The following is a 14,090-nucleotide window of genomic DNA, read 5'->3' as shown; positions in this document are numbered from 1 at the left end:
AGAAATTCAGCTTTGCTGTGTGATGATTAGCCTCCCCAGTGACTTAAAAGCTTAAAATTTATGATTGAAATTATAGTTGTTTAGCCTGAAAGCCACTGCCTAATTATTTTCCTGATGATTTTGCATGTATTAGGATTATCATCGTATCTGGTGACGAGCTAGAAAAATAAAATTCAGTTGTTTATTTGTAATTATACTCATTCCCCCTTCTGCAACGAGAATTACACAAACTGTTCTATGATGTGAAATAACCGTATTTTAAATCACCCAAAACGAGAAAAAAAAACCACGCAACCTTCTAGCTGCTCACGATGCCCACCGATTCGTTACGAATCTGATAGAACTAACAGCCTTTAACATCATCAAATCATATGACTAAGTGACAAACTATCTTATATATGCTGATGTTCACACACACACACACACACACACACACACACACACACACACACAGCTTGTGACTGACAAAATACTGAACTAGTTAATGGTAATTACATCTTTGGAAAGGCAAAACTATAAATAAATCATAATGTAGAACAATTTCATTTTAAAAGTCAATAATGAATTCCATCTGCTGCATGCCATTAACTCTCAAAGGGGGCACTGCACGCTTTGCTTCTCTTTAGTCCTCTATTCTTGCCACTTAAAAGTCCAGGTCGATCCATCAATGCTAATGTTAGTTTGGTTTGTTTGATCAAAAGTTTAAAACATGAAAAAAGAGGAAGAAATAAAACTCTTAAGCCTTCTATTTCTTTCAAAGTTACAGGACTTAAAGTCATAAATAAAACACTAGCAGGAAAAAAAATTAAGGTAATTTTTAAGCAGATGGTCAGGAGATGGTTCATGAAATGAATCACAAATCTCTGGAACCCAGAATACAGGGTTAATAAAAGGAAGAACGCATGGCTTGATCGCTGTCATTATGAGGCTGCATGGCTTTTAGTTAAGGAGATATGGGCATTGTGGTTATTAATAACTTTTACAAATGTCACTGCACACAAGGCAGACCAAAACCATGGCCTCAATCCGTTTATTTTGGAGCACTTCCCTATAGAAACACCATCACTACCAGTTCTTACAAGCAAATCACAAAACCACACGCATAAAAAAAAATCTTTTGAAAAACGCATATTCACTGTAGATTTAGTATTTTGATAGGATTTCCTCTGCCCTGGCCTCCCCACCAAGCATTCCCTTTCTCCCGGCAGTAGCTATAGAACTTCCAACTGCACTGGTAGATTCACCTAGCTCACCTAGATTTTAAACACATAATAAAAGAACTGAACCCTTCAAACCTGCTTAGCATAAGTTCCCAGAGCGCCTTGGCAAGCGTTTGCACCTACCTTTCCGTGTGCAGAACATCGCTGCAGTCCTCCCTGCAGGCCCACCTCAGCTGGCAATGTGCTGCTTTCAAGAAGCCAAGCCTGGGATTTGGGTTGGTATGCTTCCCCAGAAGCACAGCACTTCCTTTCTGGAGATTGGCCTCTTCTCTAGCCCAGCCCAGTCCCTGAGCGCTGGTGGCAGTGTGTAAGACTAGAGGCTCCTATTACACAGGCAGCCTATTCCACAGGCAGCCTACGGTATCTGCCCTCTGACCGTGTACCTGCTCTTGCTTCAATGAACACTTTGGAAGCCATGCCAGCACGTTCTGCATGATGTGTTACTAAGTTGACCCTGTCAAGTCTGCCGTGATGTGAGATAAGGGAAGCAGTATTTAACTTCTGTGCACCTCCTTATCATAAAGCTAATGAAAGGCATGGCTGCCTTTAACAAGCTTCAGTTTTACCGTCCTAATTGTACCAACAGGCCAAGGATTTGATCAGCTGGGTATTCACCAGGTTGGTGTTCTATAGCTTGCCACATATTTGCAGGCTGCTAACCACGGTTGGAATGCAAGATTGGCACCTACCAGCACCCCAGAATCTCCAGCTGCCTCATCACGACATCGTCAATCTTTTTCACATTACACTTATTTTCTTCTCTCGCTAAAGCCACACTTAGCATACTGTGAACACTTAATAACTAGGTCAATGGACAATAGTAACACTCTTTTTCCCACCTGAACTCTTAATTCACATCCCTTGTAAGCTCTGTAGAGACAACTGGCTGTGTCCACAACCTGCCTCTTTCTGACTCCTCGTTCACATTCCTCAGCTTTCGGATCCAGCAGGAGACTTTGGTTGATATCCCTCTTTCCAGTCCCTGCTGTCACTGCTGGTTTTTCAGAACTTTCTTTGGGAGTGCATGGAAGTTTCAACAAGATGCAAAGCTGCCTCTGGCTTGGGGGTTTCAGATCACAGTTACCGGGAACAGAACGTGGAACCTCAATGATTCCAGACGCCTGTGAGTCTAAGCCCTACTGGAAGTTTGAGCCGGTGGCCTGGAGAAGAACCGCAGAGATTTCCAAGTCATTGAGAACAAAGTGCAGAGTTGATACATGATGAAGACATGATCATGACACAAACGGAGTCCACATTTCCAACAGCTCACATCTCCAGGGTTCTGTGTCATCGTTCACACACCGCACACAGGTGGTGGTCTTTGGTAAGATATAAAAGCTCTGTAGCAAGCTGCTTGGCCACTGGAGAAAGGTCAGGCACTCTGGTCTTAGAGGGAGTTGGTGTGTGCTGGAAACATGGAAATGTTTGTCTTGTGATTTTGAGGGAGCTTCATTTGGATCCATTACAAACCTTATACTTGATTCTTTCAAGAGCTGCGGCAGTACCCCAGGTAATTGCTACTGAATAAATAAAATAACCTACAGAAAACTTGTAGTTAAATTCCTTGCACTCTGCTTGAGTAATTGTTTCACAGCTGTTAAGCTCCATTGGCTTCCTTAATGCCGTTACTGGCTTATTCTACTCCGAGACACCATTCCGTTACATTTAAATGATGCTAATAACACAGTCTTACAGATGAACAACGATTCACCTTTCATAAATATTCTCTTGCTAGTTATACAGTCATCCTGGGAGATGTTGCCTGTTCTCAAAATTTTCCTGTTAGATGTTGTCAGAAAACTAATATCTTAACATTTTCTTACAACTTAATATAGTAAACAGAACGAGACAACAGAAGTGTTTTAAAATGCCATTGGGGTCAACTTCAAACAATTTCTCATATTCTCAGATGCCTGGGAAACCGTAGTAGCAGGTAGTAAGCACGAAGGTATTGACTCCTTTTTAAAGCAAGACTCTATTCTAGGAAAGCGCACAAAAACAATACCTAAGTCAGTATACTTAAATCTCACACAATAGTAGACATTATCCAAATTCATCGTCTTCATGACTAAAGAATAACATTACTATGAAACTAGCAGTATACATTCACACACTCTCGCACGATACACACACATGAATTGGTTACGTTCTAGGCACCCACATAATTAAATATCGATTTATCTACATGCATGTCAAATCAATATAAGATGGGTATTTTCCAATATTTTGTCACTTGTTCTTAATTTGTTTTCATGAACACCTAAGAAATAAAATGTAGACTTGAGTTGCTGGTCTCCTCAGTTTAGTCTTAGAAGATTCTACAATAGCAAATCAATCATTTAGTCTGCTTAGAGATGCCCATAATTGTAGTTTCTGATAAAATATTGGCTGGCCATCACTTTTGGATAAAGGCTGTTAAGAAATTCTGATTTATGAACATTTTCAGTGTTGTGGTCAGAAATGCTGTTGCCTATAAATCTACTCGAGTTTTTTTTCGTTTGTTTTTACTTGGTTTATTATACTTGCCTTTGTTTTAAGACTGTGAACACTAAGCACTTTTTAATGACAAAGTGTCCAGTGTCTAAGTTTGTCGATTTATTTATTTGTAGTTCTGGAGACATAACTCGAGACTCCGCACATGCTGGGCAAGGGTTCTACCACTGAGCGACACCCAGTCTTCTGAGACTGGTTTTCACCACATCGCCCTTAGAGGCCCTGAATCCTTGATCACCCAGTCTCTCCCCTGAGTTCTGGAAGTGTTGCTGTGCACCTTCGCCTGCATTTCAGTTTATTTTTTTGTGAGATTTATAAGTATGATTAAATACATCTGCTTGTATATCTATTTTCTGTCGCTGTTTTCTTTATTTCAAAGCCAGTCTGGATGCACCTTTCAGAGAAGAAAACTGAGAAAAAAGTCATCTTTGGAAGATTTAGGAAGTTGGAGTTCGAAATCATCTCCTTTAACTATAGATGCTCCTTACTGACGGCATAATTACAAAAATCCATTTGCTAATATCCCATTGTAACGTCAGGAAGAAAGCCTCAATCCGAGATGAGATGTGTGTTTTATGTGCAGAGTGAATTCATCAAAAATGTACTCTATAGGCATCTCCGCTTGGGGCGGTCCAGAGGGAGTCAAAAGTAGGGGGAAGCGAGGAGGACGAAAGCTATCAGTAGAAAGCGAAGCATCCAGGGCTTTTGCATACCATAAAGCAATCATGCCTGCTTCAGAAAAAACAGGAATATTGTTCTGTGACAACGCTGAATGATCAAGATTTAATTTTATTTTGGGGAGCAGAGTCAGTAGTTAAGAGGGACACTTAAAATTTCTAAAGTGCCTGCAGTGCCTCTCTCTTCCTGGCTTTTACAGGGCATGGGTATCAAGTATGTTTGCATGCTTGAACACATAAGTATCTCATATGGTTGCAGGAATAAAAGATACTTATCCTGATGATTTAACCAGACCAAGTAGCATATAATAAAGATTAGTGGTGTTCAGTAAGCAACTAAATATTGGAACAACTCATCACATGTTCTTGTGGTGACCCAGTCATAGGATAATGCAGACTCTTTATTTCCTTCTCTTTTTCCCCCTTGTGAGACTATTTTGTGACTAAGGGCAAAAAGTCCCTTAAAGTTCTGTTATTTCCTTTGGGGAAAATGTCTCTTGTTAAGCAGAGGGTGTATTTATCATTCTTCGTTTCTGCTGGGCTTCGTGGTGGTGACCCCGCTCCCCCTGGGCAATACAGACCTACGCTTTTCAGAATGCAGGCACTACAAATGCGTAGGGGAGGTCCTGCAGATGGTCAGTCTGGGCTTGAGACTGCAGTAGCTGACCCATTTTCTTCTCAGCTTTGTCACCCGTGAAACAAGGATTGTAATATTTTCTACCACAACGGGTTGTAAGTATTGAATAATTTAGCATGTATAGAATAAAGTGGGATGTGTCAGGACATCAATGCTCGGAGAGTGCAGACTTTGAAATGACTCTTAGGAAGAGAGAAGCACAAAAGGACACACATACTTCTGAGACTGTACTCAGAGGAGCCAAAGCCAGCTCCCGCTAAGGATAGCTGCAGGCCTGAGTTTGCCACAACCCTGCTCATAATCACTAAACTGCAGGTTTATGTCATGTGCTCATCAAAGGATGACAGGGTAAAGACAATTCAATAAACACCCGCTGGAGTTTTACTCAGCAAGAAAATTATTAAACGTATGTCATTTGTAGGAAGACAGATGAAGCTGATATGATTGTGTGAACTAAGTAAAGCAGACTCACAAGGATTCACATCGCCTGTTCTCCCTCATGCTGGATGGAAAGAGAACAGCAAGCCCGTGACTATGATGATGACTATGAGGAATTGGAAAGGGTGAATGTTCTCTTCTGGAAAAACCTCATACATGCACATACCTGACATCCCTGGCTCCACTCTGCTTAAACACATAAGTAAAATCAAAATTTTAAATATTAAAAAAAAATTGGAAAGGGTGAAGAGTCTGCTGAGAAGACCAGAAAGGGCCACAGACAGGGTGTCTATGATTGAAGTCTATTTCATGCAAGTATGAAAAGGTCACAAAGAGAACATCCCTTTGCACAGCTATTATTACCTAATTTAAGAAAGGCTTTTAAGGTGAAAAGCCTAGCTCTTCATTGACACTGCAAATTATTACAGCAGGGCTAGTAATACAGACACTAAGCCAAGAAATAACTTAGCTGCAAAGAGAATTGTGTCTGAAGGCATAGTCACCCTATAGAGTTGGCCAACCTGCTAACCCAGGAGAAAAGCAGACACTGAAGAGTGGCTATCCTCTTTTTGTGTGGTTGATATTGCCCGTCTTGCTCTTAAAAACAACAACAAAAAATTGTCAGTTGTGGAAAAGAATGGATAGGATTTAATCAAGATATTAATGGTGATGTATCATCTTCTAATTCATCCACTAGACCTACTTATTTCTAACAAAATTTCAGAAACCTTAAAAATAATTTTTCCTCACTTTTTCCATGTGGAATATCCAGAGAACAATGGAGTTAATTTATTATAGTTACCAGTTTTTCATAATTTAATTACAGCTAAATCTATTTAGAAATCAATTTTACAATTTTTTTGTTTCTTTTTTTTTTTGTTTTTTTTGAGATAGGGTTTCTCTATAGCTTCGGAATGTGTCCTGGAACTAGCTCTTGTAGACCAGGCTGGCCTCGAACTCACAGAGATCCTCCTGCCTTTGCCTCTTGAATGCTGGGATTAAAGGCATTCACCACCACTGCCTGGCCAATTTTACAATTTTAAAAACTGGCAAAAATAATATGCATGTTCCATAGGTCAGATGGTGTTATGATTTACCTAATACGAACATCAGAAAACTGTAGTTGAGTGTTATACTAATCAGGTATAAGTCATGCTAGTGACAAATAGAAAATTACTATTTGTACTTTATTAAATCAAATTAAAATTTGTGAAACCTTTATCCAAATGAACCAGAAACTCTTTCTGTTAAAAGTGGTTCTTTTAGGGGGGTATTATAGAACCCTACTCCCTTTTGCTGAACTATTGTCTACTGATAGATTCTTGTGGAGGAACAGTTATTGCTCAGTTGTGAGGAGCCCACCAAGCCCCGATGGATAGTTCCAAATCCTCATCACACAGATGGTCATGGTTAAACTCAGTGCATCTCAAAAACAAACAACCCAATAAAACTAAGGGACCAGAATAATGTTAAAACATCGTGAATGTGGGAAGGGGATTTCTAGAGAGAAGAGAGGAGAATGGGAGGAGTTAGAAAGTGTGGGGGCGGCAAAAATCAGAACACACTTTCTACCTGTATGAGCCCTGAAAGAACAAACTCAGCAGAAGTTTCAGAACTGCACTTTTAATACCTATTTAAATAGCTTCTGGAACAGGGCTTGAGAGAGTGTGGGTGGGTATTTCAAACATTGCCTGCCGTGAAGGTAAGTCTTGTTAAAACCACATCCTTAAAAATGTAGAAATGTTTTAGAGTCGGGTCTTGAAAACAAAAATTTTCTTCATGCTTGCTTTAGAAAATTCAAAATACACACATAAAGGTAAGGAGAACCCTTAGATAGCAATAAAAGTATTTAGGGTTTGGTTAAAATATTTATATCAAGAGTGGAGAGTTTCTTAGTTTAGTCTGTTTTTGAGACATGGTCTTTCTCCTTAGCCTAGGCTGGTCCTGCATTCACTGAAATGCTCCTACTGCAGGTTCCCACATACTGGCACTGCAGGTTTAGCCCAGCACTGGGAAGACTGTTAAATGCTGCATGGTTTTTACCACTGCCTTATAGAATTCTGCTGCACTGAGATCAGGTTCCTGTGTGCATTGTTTTCATTTCGTCTTGTTCTCTGTCCCAGTCTCTCTTCTATTTTATTTGTTTGTATTTATTTAACACAGACTCGAAATAACATTCTGATCGCATTTGCCACAAAGGGAGGCAGCCTGTAAGATTATGGCTATCATACAAAGATGAAATACGATAACATGAGGTGGGAATCGAATGACTGGGTAATGATCAACAGGAAGAGGAAATGGACTAGAAATCCTTTGTGAAAAATAGTCCAAGATCTTTTAGGTGTGTTGAGAAAGAATGTTGTCTTTAAATAATATAATGACTTATTTTATTTTATTTATCTGCAGTCCAGGGCCTCATGCATGCACACGTTATATACTCTATCAGCAAGCTGTAGTCATATCTTCTATTTTTTGTTTTTATCATACAGAAAGCATGTAAAGTAGAATAATACCACATCAGGTCTATTTTGACCATCTGTCTGAAAATTATGAAAAACTGAACATCGTTATTTTATTTTTTTAAAACCATGTATTATACTTCCCAACAAAATTACTGCGGCAGTTCAAAGACACAAAGCCTTCTCCGTCAACACCTACACTGGAAAAGAGTCATGCTGTTGGCTCTCTCAGCTTTGAAACAGCAGAAAGGAATAACAGGGTTAGGAAAGGCCAGAGGGAAGAGAGATTGCAAGGCTGTCTGGCCAGTATCTCTGGTTTGAGAGTGACCAAAGTTCTGACCCACTGGCTGCTATATTCCTAACATAGCTTCGGGTGTTCCAGGCACTGTTCCCTGTCCTCTGGGCAATAGCTTTACTAGGGAGGCTGTTTCCATGGGCCTTAACCCTCAGGGTTCTTTCTTCCTACACAAACGGCACAGAATATCTTTAGGACAACTGAAGCTAATACCAAGACTGAATGTATTCGCTGTTTACGCTAACAGGTTCTGGCTCATAGATTTCCTTCCCAAAGTCTTTTTTTGCTAATCATCGTGGGCCTGTTTTCTGTTTCTTGAACATGCTGAGCCTGTTCCTTGCTGGATTTTGCACTTGTAGTTCCTACACTTGTTGAATGTGCTTTCCACCCAGACAATGGCCTGGCTTTCCTTCTTCATTTTGTTTAAGCCTCTGGCTGTACACTGTTTCATCAGCGCGGTCTTCTGACTACTGATGCATGTTGGAAAGCACCCATATGCATCCAACAAGTGATATGTACTACTTTATTGCTAGTTACCTTTACTAACACTTAAGGACACAGGGTGTTCAACAGAGTTTCAATATCCAAACCAATACTGTCAGACAGCAGTACGTGCCTGTTCAATGAGCCAAACAGAAGAAGCTAGCCATACAACAACAGATGTTCAACAAATATTGATAGGAAATTGAACTGATTGAAAGCACATATGCTATATGGGAATTTAACAGATGTATTAATAATTGTATTAATATAATATTTTAAATCTGCTTCTAAATGAATGTTACTTGGGGTGCTATGAGCTTCTAAGCTGGGGTTTAAAGTATTAGTGAGCTGAGGATATAGGAGTGTATACTGTTGAAAGAAAATTGTGATGAGGAGTGCGAAGAGAGTGCTCAAGGCCAAAATGACCAGCCTGTCATGAAGTCAACTGTGGCTTAGAAGAGGTAGGAAAGAGGAGAGAGATGGCAGGCCAAGAAACAAGGGATCTTGGACTTCTTAGATCTTGCAAATTACTTTTGACAATTTTGATTTTAAGCTCAGAGCTACAGGGACACAATTAGGAATTGAAGTAGAGCATTAACAGGATCAGACTTGACCTTCAGAAATTAGCCACAAGTCAAGCGAGGGATCACAGAGAGATCCATCCTGAATGTAGGAGGCCCCCTTCAAGTTGATGATTGTCATCTGTGTGCTATGTGAAGCAGAATCACAGCAGTAGGGATTACAGGGGTGGATTAGCTCAGGACTCTTTAGAACGTGGTTTGGAGATTGGAGCTAATTGTGGCAATGAGTCCTGAAAGGGAAAGGAACGAAGTAGCTTGGTAGCAGACAAGGGTGAAGGAAGAGGTTTAAAGGGGAAATCAACTTTGGAAAGGATAATATTGATAATATTGGACTGCCTCTGGTGTATCCCAAGGACATGTTTAAGAAGCTGACCTCCTTTCTATGTAGTAAAACTTAAGACCTAGAAAGTGGTTTTCCTAATAAGACCATGCTGTTCCAGTTGTAGTGTGGTTTTATTTTTTCTTTCCTTTCCTTTCCTTTCCTTTCCTTTCCTTTCCTTTCCTTTCCTTTCCTTTCCTTTCCTTTCCTTTCCTTTCCTTTCCTTTCCTTTCCTCTCCTCTCCTCTCCTCTCCTCTCCTCTCCTCTCCTCTCCTCTCCTCTCCTCTCCTCTCCTCTCCTCTCCCCTCCCCTCCCCTCTCCTCCCCTCCCCTTCCCTTCTCTCCTCTCCTTCCTTCCTTTCTTTTATTGTTTTGTTTTTAAGATATGGTGTCCTCTGTGTAGTCCTGGCTGTCCTGGAACCCATTCTGTAGACCACACTAGCCCTGAGGTCTATGCCAGTCAGTCAGTCTGTCAGTCAGTCTGTCGGTCTGTCTGTCTGTCTGTCTGTCTGTCTCTCTCTTTGTCTCTCTCTGTGTCTCTCTGTCTCTGTCTGTCTCTGTCTGTCTCTCTGTCTCTGTCTGTGTCTCTCTCTCTCTACCTGTCTCTCTGTCTCTCTGTCTCTGTCTCTGTCTCTCTCTCTCTCTCTCTCTCTCTAAGGAAAGGATGAGGCAGAGTAGTGGGAGCAGTTGAAGGAGGTACAAAGTCCACGCTAGCAAACAGACTTTAAGATTCAGATTACTACTAAGGGAATGCAGGGTATAAAGCACTGGCTAAGTAAATTCACGGTTTTGCAGCAGAGAGTTTAGAGAACACCATCAACGTTGCAGCTTTCCAAATTTACCAGGATCAGAGAGGCACAATGGGAGGCTTTAGTTACATGAAACCTTCTGCCCTCACTAGGGAAGTTGCTAAACTGGTTTCTGTTTCCGTTGTAGGTGTTTTGTTCAGAGAACAAAAAGCATGTTTTGGCCTGCCACAGGGTCTACTAAGGGTTGATCTTTAAGGGAAAAAAAAAAAAAAGATGGATTCATCAGGATTCTTTTCTCCTTCACTAGGACCCTAATTTATTGTGGCTCAAAGCCACCCAGACCTGAAAACTTCCTTCTTTAGCCACAGCTGCCCTGAGGAACTACGAGAAGGGCACCTGCATTAATCTGCATGGCCACCTGCAAGGGAGATGTTTGACCAGCGATGAAAACAGTACACACTGCAGTCTTTAGTTGCCCACAGAAACCAGCAACACCACCAGCGAGAATGGTGCATCTGTTATTAGGTCACCAGAAGATCTTAGGACACAGAATACATGAACTCAAGCAAGCCTTGGAGGAGAGGCATACCTTAAACCCAGCCCTGAATGACAGGAGCCTGAACAAAGCAAAAGCAGGAGTTTTGAAATTAGGCAAATCTGAGTTTGAATTTTCCCTGCTACATTTACCCTGTTGCTTTTGCTAGACGACATGAAGTTCTCTGTGTCCCAGTTGCATCTATAGTGAAAAAAGGAGAAATATTATCTACCCACGAAGGCATCAAATTAGGATTAAATGAGACAATATATGCAGAATGTCTAAACACAGGGTCTGGCATATGGTGGGTGCTTAAAAATAGTTCTGGTGCCCTTTAGCATCCTGACAGGGCTGATTCAATACAAGGCAGAAGACAGATTTAAGGTAGAATAAATGGAAAGGGGAGAGCTGAGTCTTTTTGGGGGTGCTGGCACAAGTTGGAGGAGTAAGGAAAGAAGGAGGCAGAAGGCTACAGCTGTAGACTGAGGTGCCTGCATGCTTCTGCGTGTAGGCAACCAGGTCAGATAGTTTCCGAACTGCTTCCATCTTGTAGACCCTTCATCCATATGACATGGACATTTTTACAAACTCTCTGAGAACAGACAAAAGGAAGCTGACGTAACAATGATGAAAAGTGAAGTAGGTCTCCCTAGCTGTTACACTGGGACCGCGACAGCGAGGAAGAGGACCTCCGGGGATTCCAGAAAGTACTAGGGAGTAAGAGGGGGCACTTGACTCCAAATCTTTACATAGACACGAGAGAACATATTTGCGTTTCTCTCACAGTAGACAGTAATGGCTTGAATCAAACAGATGTATCTGAGCTCTGGAGACAAGTAACTACAGACATAGAACACTGGGGGTGGGGACGGGGGAGTGGCCAACCTCAGGGCTGGCCTCACGGAGCTTTAACCTTGACAGAAATGTGGTGAACACTCAACTTTCTTTGTCTTGGTTCAGCTGTGTGTAAGCAAGTATTTACCTTAGCAGTAAAATACCTGTAAGAAAGAAAAGGCATGTAAAGGGGAGAAAATGGGACAGCTTCAAGCTACAGGGCTCTAGGTCAGACACGGCAGCACTGTGTGAGTTATTCTTCAGATTTCCAGGCAGAGGGCCAGAACTTGTGTTTGTACAAGGTGTGGAAACTCAGTGAGCTGCAGCTCTGTGCTCACTCGGTTTCTGGGACATTGGTCATTTGGCATCTTCTCACCTAAATATAACAAGGCTTATGGGGAAGAGCTCTTTGGGCATGGCAAAGGCCAGCATTCTTTGGGTGTTTGCTGAGTGGCAGGTATTCTGACCTTGTTGGGAGAATGATGACCTGACCTCTAAATGTGTCTTCATGCTGGTTGCTATAACCTATGAATGTCACTGTTTGATTGGGAATTAATGTCCTTTCAGATGCAATGGTTGCTAGTAAACTGACATTGAGGTAGGAACTATTTTTTTGATCACTTGTGGGCACATTGTAATCACAAGAGTCCCTTATAGTGTGAAAAGGGAGGCAGGAAAGTCAGAATCAAAGGGATGAGATATGAGACAGTGTGAGACCACAAGCCAAGACATGCATGGGTGTTTTAGCAATCTGAAAAAACAAGAGAGGAGATTCTCCCCTGGTGCTTCTAGAAGAGAAGACAGCCTGCTGAAACACCATTTTTAGTCTAGAAAGACATTTTTTGGACTTTGCCCTATTGAGAATTCGTATTTGTAATATTTAAGCTAATAACTTTTTGGTAATTTACTATAAATACAATAGTAATTAAATATAATTGTTAAAAATTTACATACCAGACATAAGTCTGTACTTATAAGTATCATCATTTTACAGAAAATAAAATGAAGGCATAGAGAAATCATATGTAGTCTATACAAAAAAAATCAATGAACTTAAAAAATTTTAAATTCATATTTTTTCTTTGTTGTGAAATATTATTTGAAGATGTATTGTGTATGCTGTGGAACATTTGTTTAATGATGTAAAGATGTGTTGCATTTGTTTAACTCTGTGAAGCTTTGTTACTTTGCCTGTCTAAAACACCTGATTGGTCTAATAAAGAGCTGAACAGCTAATAGCTGGGCAGGAGAAATAAATAGACAGGGCTCCCAGGCAGAGAGAATAAATAGGAGAAAAAAGAGAAGGGAGAGAGAAAAGGAGGAGAAGAGGATGCCAGGGGCCAGCCACCCAGCCACCCAGCCACCCAACCACCAAGCCAGCTATGGAGTAAGAAGGAAAAGAAAAGTATACAGAATAGAGAAAGGTAACAGCTCAGAGACAAAGGGCAGACAGGATATAATTTAAGTTAAGGAAAGTTGGTTATGAACAAGCCAAGCTAAGGCTAGACATTGATAAGTAAGAATAAGTCTCCATGTATTTATTTGGGAGCTTGGTGATGGACCCCCAAAGGGTAAAACAAACAAACAACCGAACTACACCTCTCTCCTCTCCTCCCCCATTCTCTCCTCTCCTCTCTTCTCCCTTCCCTTATCTCCCCCTCCCTTCTCTTCTTCTCTCATTCTCACTCATCCTAGGCACCAAACCCAGGGATCCTCATATGCTAGGCAGGTGTGACACCACTGAGCCACATCTGGAGCCTTGAACCCTATTGGCATCCCCTCCAAATTCCTCCAAAGTACTTACAGAAGTACCTAAGTCATTATCTTTCATAGAAACTATACAACGTAGTTGTTATCTAACAACATGGCTTCATGCTGCAGGAGTGGTATTATATTACAAGAAAAGACTGTGATCAAAAACTAAGAGAAATGGAATGGTTGTGTGCCTACTAGCATAATTTGTCAGTTAATTAATTAATTAAATTTTTGTTGTTGTTTTTTGAGACAAGGTTTCTCTGTGTTACAGTTATAGCCATCTTGGAACTAGCTCTTGTAGACCAGGTTGGCCTTGAATGCACATAGATATGGCTGCCTCTGCCTCCTGAGTGCTAGGATTAAAGGTGTTCACCACTACTGCCTGTCTTATTGTTTTATTTATTTATTCATTCAAGGAGGAGCATGAAAAGCATCTGTTGAAGACAATTAATTGCTATTGTTTGGAACTTTGTTCTTATAATGTCTCAACCCAAGTAAGCAGGAGGCCTTCTACTTGAGGTTTATAGTAAGACTTTTTATTATTTATTTTCTAATTATTAAGACTGTTTCTGGGACAAGTGAAATGGTTTATCAAGTGAGGTACTTGTCAAGATAG

The 14,090-nt window shown here is 40.8% G+C and overlaps 1 protein-coding gene across 4 annotated transcripts in view; it reads right to left on the bottom strand.

The window, feature by feature from the left end:
• Positions 1-14,090, bottom strand: part of Oxr1 (oxidation resistance 1) — a 375,562-nt gene that overhangs the window by 100,024 nt on the left and 261,448 nt on the right. The window contains exon 1 of one of the 4 annotated variants that reach the window (XM_085679015.2): positions 1,344-1,366. The exons of the other annotated variants lie outside the window; for them this stretch is intronic. Coding sequence (XP_085535141.1) covers positions 1,344-1,362 — 19 coding nt within the window. The 5' untranslated portion in view covers positions 1,363-1,366. Of the gene's footprint in view, positions 1-1,343; positions 1,367-14,090 lie in introns of those variants that run through there. 4 annotated transcript variants of the gene reach the window in all.

The sequence above is a fragment of the Myodes glareolus genome, chromosome 19 (genome assembly GCF_982192425.1).
Source record: "Myodes glareolus chromosome 19, mMyoGla1.1, whole genome shotgun sequence".
Lineage (NCBI taxonomy): Eukaryota > Metazoa > Chordata > Mammalia > Rodentia > Cricetidae > Myodes > Myodes glareolus.
Note: the sequence above shows the minus strand (reverse complement) of the source record. Positions and strands in the feature narration are given on the sequence as shown.